Below are 7,924 nucleotides of genomic sequence, written 5' to 3'. Positions count from 1 at the left end.
TAGAAACACGACAGGAAGAGGAGGATCCCTTTTCCATAACGCCCAGAATGGAAGTTATCTAGAAGAGGAGGATCACTTTTTCATAAAGCCCAGAATGGAAGAGTTATCTAGAAGAGGAGGATCACTTTTTCATAAAGCCCAGAATGGAACCCGGAGTTCTCTAGAAGAGGAGGATCCCTTTTCCATAAAGCCCAGAATGGAACCCGGAGTTCTCTAGAAGAGGAGGATCCCTTTTCCATGAAGCCCAGAATGGAAGAGTTCTCTAGAAGAGGAGGATCCCTTTTCCATAAAGCCCAGAATGGAAGAGCTCTACCGGGAGGAACAGTTCCCGCTGGAGCCATTCGTTTCCTATGGGAACTGATCCATTGAGCCTGTGCTCACTGTTTTACAGGGCGGACAGAACAATTACCTGTATACTAGTCACATTGACCACTAGAGATGGGGGAATTCTGCCTCTTCTTTTTTTTAAAAATACAAACCGTCTAAATATCAAGTTTATGAGTTGGTATTTGATAAAAACCTTCACTGGTTCATGTCCATAAAGAAGGCAGCTAATCCATTCATTGCATTGACTTCTCAGGTGTTGTACTTGACTGCTATTTGTTTGGGTTTTCTGTAAGTTGTTTACAATGTATTATGATTCATGAGACAAATATAAGACGTATATCCTTTATTCATTACAATAATTGATGATCGACAATTTAACCCTTTTAACAATTACTACCCACACTCACACAATTATATGAAATACAGCATGAAACATTCAGACAGCTCATCGCTACAGCCTGGAGTTGCCTAATCAGGAACTTCCAAATGCCAGCTCTGTAAACTTTACACATGAAGGGAATGTTAAGTATAATTGTCCGCAGTTCAGCTTGTTTGCTAATGGGTTACTACAGACTTCTGCATGCATGCAATGTGAATCAATACTAGAGCTATAATATCCTTGCTTTCTTGTGATATTTGATCGACTTGGTGTATATAATTTCACCAAAATGTACATGGAATTCCTTCATGTAGGTTCCTTGAAAAATATTAATATAGATTCTCAATACATACACAACATACACACAATGTATTTACATGCCCTTAAAACAATTATATTTCAGCATTAAAAACAATAACAATCATTCAAGAAAGTTAAAACTGTTGGTCATATGAAGCCTCTCCAGATTATAAAAGTACATTTATTTCAGATATGTCACATGCTTCTTGTCACAACACCAAATACTGGAGTTCAAAGTCTTTAAAACTGTGAGTGTTCTCAAACTAAGAAAATAATAAAAAATAATTTATTACCATTACTGTTATTTCTTTAAGGGCAAGAGAAGCTTTTGCTAAGAAAAAACTTCTTGTTTCACCAAAAGTAAAGTTACTGCTCTTTCCAGTGAGTGCATTGATGTGTCTTTAATGACCCTGAATAAGTGAAGCTCTTGCCACACTGAGTGCAGTGGTACGGCCTCTCTCCTGTGTGAGTGCGCTGGTGTAGTTTGAGACTTCCCTCTCGAGTGAAGCTCTTGCCACACTGAGTGCAGTGGTACGGCCTCTCTCCTGTGTGAGTGCGCTGGTGACGTTTGAGATCACGCTGTCCAGTGAAGCTCTTGCCACACTGAGTGCAGCGGTACGGCCTCTCTCCTGTGTGAGTGCGCTGGTGTAGTTTGAGATGTCCCTCTTGAGTGAAGCTCTTGCCACACTGAGTGTGATGCGGCCTCTCTCCTGTGTGGAGTGCTGGTGTAGTTTGAGACTTCCCTCTTGAGTGAAGCTCTTGCCACACTGAGTGCAGCGGTACGGCCTCTCTCCTGTGTGAGTGCGCTGGTGTAGTTTGAGATGTCCCTCTTGAGTGAAGCTCTTGCCACACTGAGTGCAGCGGTGAGTGAAGCTCTTGCCACACTGAGTGCAGCGGTACGGCCTCTCTCCTGTGTGAGTGCGCTGGTGTAGTTTGAGATGTCCCTCTTGAGTGAAGCTCTTGCCACACTGAGTGCAGGGGTGACCTCTCTGGTCAATTGCTCCTCTCTGTTTTGAATGGGGATGTGTGACTTTACCGGTTGCTGAGTTCTGTTGTGTGTTGTGGTTGCTGCTGCTGATTGTGGAGGGTGCCAGCGTCTCTGATCTGATCTCTCCAGACCTCAGCAGTCGCACATACTCGTCCACGTGGCTCCTCTTGATTTGCTTGTGCAGGTAGATCTGAGCCGTGTAGGAAAATGGACACAGGGAGCAGGAAAACACCTGAGACGCTGTCGCCTCTAAAAGAGAAAACGAAAAGAGAAACAGAAAGGTAAACATGAAACTGTAAACATCATTTTAATCATTTCTCCAATAATCCTTACGGACACAATCTTCAAACTTAGACAATTATTTACTAACAATAACATAATCTTATTACAGATACAGGAGGACACTCATCAGGGTTTCATGTCCTTCAGTTGGATGTGAAATATAACTGCTCATTAACCACCACGTTCATTTACATCCAAATACTTTGACAGCAGGTTAAGCTGAGTTGTTTGCTTTGTGTAAAATTCTGGCCACAATGCAGTGTTTCCTCTACAATGTATTCAACAGCGGAGCAGCACTGCTTCTAGATTTTAAGCAGCACTGCAAAATCTTCACATGATCAGTAATATAACAACATTTACTTGCACACTGTTAAAGCAATTAAACAGCCAATGTCATCTTTAAATTGTTTTGTTGTTATTTTGAAAGTCATGACCATGCAACAACATGCTTTGTGATTGCCATCTTTTTTCAGAGCAAATGCCTGGAATCTGTTGATGGTTCTGTTGTTTAAGTGGCTATTTTGCTTGGTTACCTACTGCCGGCACATGACAGTACCGCTGCTGTACAAAACTCTAGGATAAACACGTCAATGAGAGTAGTTGAGTGCAGTGGTGGTGACCTCATCTAACCCTCTGTTGTAGGAAGGATGATGTGATCTCACTAGATGAGGCTGGGCTAGATGGCATATGTGAGCTTCTTTGTGTTCACAGCAGATGAAGGTAAGTTGTTAGCAGTGACTGTTCTGCTGCTGCTACCTTTGCCGCTGCTCTTGATGTCCCACAGATTGTCAAAGCTGAGGCCCAGGTCTCTGGCGTAGTCCTCTCCATACCAGACAAGCAGCTCCTCTCCTGGGACGATGGGCTTGCAGCAGCGGTGTAAAATCCCCCCTCTGTACTGAAACGCCACCAGGTTCTGCTCCTCACCATCACGAGCACAGTTCACATACCTGATGGAGAAATTGGATAGTTTTTAATACTAGTTATACAGCACAGTATCTAAAGCTGTTGAAATAAATAGTTTATATCACTGGCATATCATCAGAAGAATAGAATGTGAACTGCAGAAAACAGGGACAGACTAGACAGTGCTCCTGAGGCAATGTGTTGATTGGCTGGAATGTCGTCACATCGGACAGCTAGAGGACTGTGAGAAGCAATTCACTGAATTTGAAACTGTATTTGAATAGAATTGCAGACTGCACCTACAAGTGAAAGCGTTAAGAGAAGTAAAGGACGTAACCTCATCCAGTTGGAGTGAGTTTCTCTCTTGGCGTCGATGTACTCATCTGTGTGGCGACTCTTGTATATCTGTGGAAACATTTCAAGTCACCTGTTTCAATTCAGATGAACTAAACATGGAAAGAGGCAGCAATAAGGCTTGGTGGCGGTCCGTATTGAATGTTGTTTGGGTCTGGATACGGACCAGTCTGCCTATGCAGTACCCCTGGCTTAGGATGACTAATTGTTTTGTATGTTGGCCTCCAGGGGCCATGACAACCCATCCCATAACCACTCATTTAATGTATAGCGCCACCTAGTTAAAAATCGAAAAAGCAAAACAAGGCATTGTAATCGCAGGTACTGTATCTTTGGCTGACAGGTTCAAAACTGCATGGAATTTGAAGTGTAGGATCATTATGACACCCTCTGAATGCATGCCAAGTTTTGTGTATGGGGATCTATACAATAAAGTAATATACGTATGTATATATTTAGTGACTGTACAGTACACATGCACACACACACGCACTCATGAACACACGCAAACACACACATAAAGATACATGCACACACAGTAGACATGCAGGCATATGCATGCACGCACGCAAGCAAATGCACACACACAGGCACGCACGCACACCCACACATAATGCACAAAAGCAAACACACACATACACACACTCATTTACATAGTATGGGATGGAGTAGGAGATGAAGACAAATTGACAAGCGTGATTTATTTTTGCGGAGAGAATGTGCAGGACTGCACAGCGGCGGTCCTATTTTGTACCGTTTTGCTGGGGTGTTGGGGGTGAAGTTTGGGGGGCCGTGGACCCCACACTCATCAATGTAGAAAGACTCGCAGTCCTCGCAGTCTGCAGAGAAAAGGAACAACTCTGAGGTCATTCATTTTACACTGTGATGCGACCACAATCGTTCTGTTGTAAAAGAACAGAGCAGCTGTGAAAACATATCAAAATGGCTGAAAATGGTGAAGTAGTCAGCAGATCAACCTTTGAGGAGCTGTTCTACTTGACGCAGTGGTTATTGCGCTCCAGGTGAGGCATCATGTAAGGGATGTATTGTCCGCTGGTAATTAACAGAAAATAAGTCCCGACAGGGAGAACAGAACCCCGACGCGCAGCGGAGGGGTTTTGCTTTCGACCTGAAGGGACTTATTTTCTGATAATTACTGGCGGACAATACATTATCCTGCTTATTACATGGCTACTTGCCAAAACGAGAAAAGAAACCTAACACAATGGATCTTTAAAAATGATTTTGCTACTGTTTCGTGTCTTCCACTGACAAAATAAACAGTTCGCCACACAGATAGAACTTGACAGTTTCAGGTGTTGCGTGGCAACTAGCTTACTTTCCCTTTCAATGAAATTCCATTGCAATAAGCGAACAGACGTTTTGCGGAGGGATATGAAAGACGTTAATCAAGCCATTGCCATTGACAGAGGTGATCATATACTTTGCCGGTGATGATATAGATTTTACATAGGCCCGCACGTTAGGAAGGCCCATTTATGTAAATGGAACTTTCTGCAGCACTCTGAAGAGCTGTGTAATAAAGCATTATAAAGTATACTTGAGTTGGAGACAAGAGGCACAATTTATAGGCTGTATAAATACATATAATAGGTGTCACTGCGGAGAAGAATAGGCCTGCCATCTTGAAAGATTAGAAATGAAATGGTGTGTAGATAGACATGCTACACTGAAATATAAGTCACAGAACGGCAGGCTGTCAAAAGGATCTTGAAAAAGAAAATGTCGGCTCACACAGGTAATCTTCATCCTTTGGCTCGTCTTCCTCTGTATAGCTCACTCTGGGTCTGTTCCGCAGACTGCCTCCACGTCTGTAGCTCTCCGGCTGATCTCTCTGCTGTTTCAACCACTCTCCTTTTGACAAACCTGACACACACACAGACACACAACAAACTTGTTTACTTATTTGCAGTGGTGTAGTCTAGTTAGCTGTAGTGGGTATACTGTGATGTATTAGTTAGCTGTAGTGGGTATACTGTGATGTATTAGTTAGCTGTAGTGGGTATACTGTGATGTATTAGTTAGCTGTAGTGGATATACTGTGATGTATTAGTTAGCTGTAGTGGGTATACTGTGATGTATTAGTTAGCTGTAGTGGATATACTGTGATGTATTAGTTAGCTGTAGTGGGTATACTGTGATCAACCCCAAATGTTTAATACGTGTCCTTGCCTATTTTAAGTGGGTATACTGAGATGGTGATGCTTTTTAAGTGGGTATACAGCGTAGTCCTGCGTATCACATAGACTACACCACTGCTTGTTTGCCTTTACTGTTTAATAAAACTGTAAACATTGTTATCTCTCCTCTGTAAACCCTCTCACCAGGTCTCTTTGCTGCTGGCTTTTGCTCTCTTCCTGCCTGTCCAGCCACAGTCTCCACACAGTCTCTCTTTGTAACAGGGACGTGATAAACAGCAGTGCCAAACAAACTTCCTTTTTTGACTTTTATTAAATTCAAGAAAAAATACATTCATTAATTTGCCTCAATTGTGTTGAGTGATGTGTGCTTGCTTGTTTTGCCTTCTACATGCCCTCTCTCTCTCTCTCTCTCTCTCTCTTTCTCTATGTGTCAGCGTTCCCACTCCAAGTGAAATGTAAAATTCCATGACTTCTGACTTTACCTAATAAAAAAACTGAATTTCCATGACCTACTATATAATGAAGGGTACAATATACCGACCAAAGATTTCATAACAGTCGCGTAGCGTTCAATAATCTTTTATTTTTTTAAAGCAACAGATGAATAAATGGACATTGAATAATAATTGGGCTAATCACAACTACTCAAGCACGCAGTAAAGCTAATAACCAGATATACACCAATTCTGAGTAGAAATATATGTGTTAATGTATTTGCCAAGTTCATTTTAAAACTGCTGCAACACAATTCCCTGATATTCCATGACTTTACCCCCAAAATTATAATAAGTCCCTGACTTTCCATGTCTGGAATTGACTTTCCAAAATTCCATATTCCAGAAATTCCATGACCCGTGGGAACCCTGGTGTGTGTGTGTTAGTGAATGTGTGTGTGTATGTTTTTCCCCTCTTTCTCCATAGCCTGTTCTGTGGGATCCGCTTCTAAGGCCTGAGGACACTGTGCATCGCTGCTGATTGGTTGAGAGCGGCGGTTTCTATTTCTGATTGTGTGAGAAGTCTGACTGCCTTTCCTGACTGTCGGAAAAGTCTTGCTGTCGTTGCTGATCAGTTGTGAAGTCTCCTGACTGCTTGGCTGTATGAAGAAGAGACAACAAACTAATACAGGCACAGGAAACAGACACAGACAGGTGTCCTTTAATCATCATTACATAAAAAACTGTAAACTGTGGTGGAGCATATTCCTTTTCTATTTCACATTTTATTTCACAACGTATGATTGTTCCCTATCTACTGTAATTAGCATGGGCAGAAACGTCTCGGTGTTCACCTGAGCTGTTGGGGCAGCAGCGGAGGGCTGAGGACGCCTTACAGGGGCGACTCTGACAGGAGCTCTGAAGGCACGAGGAGCTGGAGAGGAGGAATCAGATGTTTCAAACATGGCCTTGAATTTCCCCATGGGGATCAATAAAGTATCTATATACACTACCTATCTATCTATCTATCTATACTATGTTCATGCTGTAAGTTGACCTGGAGGCCTCCTCTCCAGACTGGGTGTGTGTGTGTGTGTGTGTGTGTGTGTGTGTGTGTGTGTGTGTGTGTGTGTGTGTGTACCTGGAGGCCTCCTCTCCAGACTGGGTGTGTGTGTGTGTGTGTGTGTGTGTGTGTGTGTGTGTGTACCTGGAGGCCTCCTCTCCAGACTGTGTGTGTGTGTGTGTGTACCTGGAGGCCTCCTCTTCAGTGTGTGTGTGTGTGTGTGTGTGTGTGTGTGTGTGTGTACCTGGAGGCCTCCTCTCCAGACTGTGTGTGTGTGTGTGTGTGTGTACCTGGAGGCCTCCTCTCCAGACTGGGTGTGTGTGTGTGTGTGTGTGTGTGTGTGTGTGTGTGTGTGTGTGTACCTGGAGGCCTCCTCTCCAGGCTGGGTGTCCACTCTTCATCTGAGTCGCTGCTGTCAGCAGGGGGGCCGGCCTTCCTGGCAGCCCTCCTTCCTGGCATGAAGCCAAGGCAGGAGGACCCTTCCTGAAGGCAGGAGGAGGGGAGGACAGCCCTGAGGAGGGAGAGAGAGAGAGAGAGAGAGAGAGAGAGAGGGAAGAAAGAGGAGAGAGAGAGAGAGAGGGAGAGAGAGAGGAGAGAGAAAGAGAGGGAGAGAAAGAGAAAGAGAGAGAGAGAGAAAAAGAGAGAGCGAGAGAGAGAGAGAAAAAGAGAGAGAGAGAGAGGGAGAGACAGAGTGAGAGAGAGAGGGAGAGAAGGAGAGAGAGAGCGAGAGGG

The 7,924-nt window shown here is 43.7% G+C and overlaps 1 protein-coding gene across 1 annotated transcript in view; it reads right to left on the bottom strand.

The window, feature by feature from the left end:
* LOC125311907 (zinc finger protein 835-like) overlaps positions 1-7,651 on the bottom strand; it is a 24,462-nt gene extending 16,811 nt beyond the window's left edge. The window contains 6 exon segments of the mRNA XM_048270275.1: positions 1,416-1,728; positions 1,731-2,243; positions 3,033-3,223; positions 3,517-3,584; positions 4,288-4,337; positions 7,555-7,651. Coding sequence (XP_048126232.1) covers positions 1,416-1,728; positions 1,731-2,243; positions 3,033-3,223; positions 3,517-3,584; positions 4,288-4,337; positions 7,555-7,651 — 1,232 coding nt within the window.
* Positions 7,652-7,924: the final 273 nt, after the last annotated feature.

The sequence above is a fragment of the Alosa alosa genome, chromosome 18 (assembly GCF_017589495.1).
Source record: "Alosa alosa isolate M-15738 ecotype Scorff River chromosome 18, AALO_Geno_1.1, whole genome shotgun sequence".
Taxonomy (NCBI): domain Eukaryota; kingdom Metazoa; phylum Chordata; class Actinopteri; order Clupeiformes; family Clupeidae; genus Alosa; species Alosa alosa.
The sequence above is the reverse complement of the archived record's forward strand: the minus strand, read 5'-3'. Positions and strand labels throughout refer to the sequence as shown.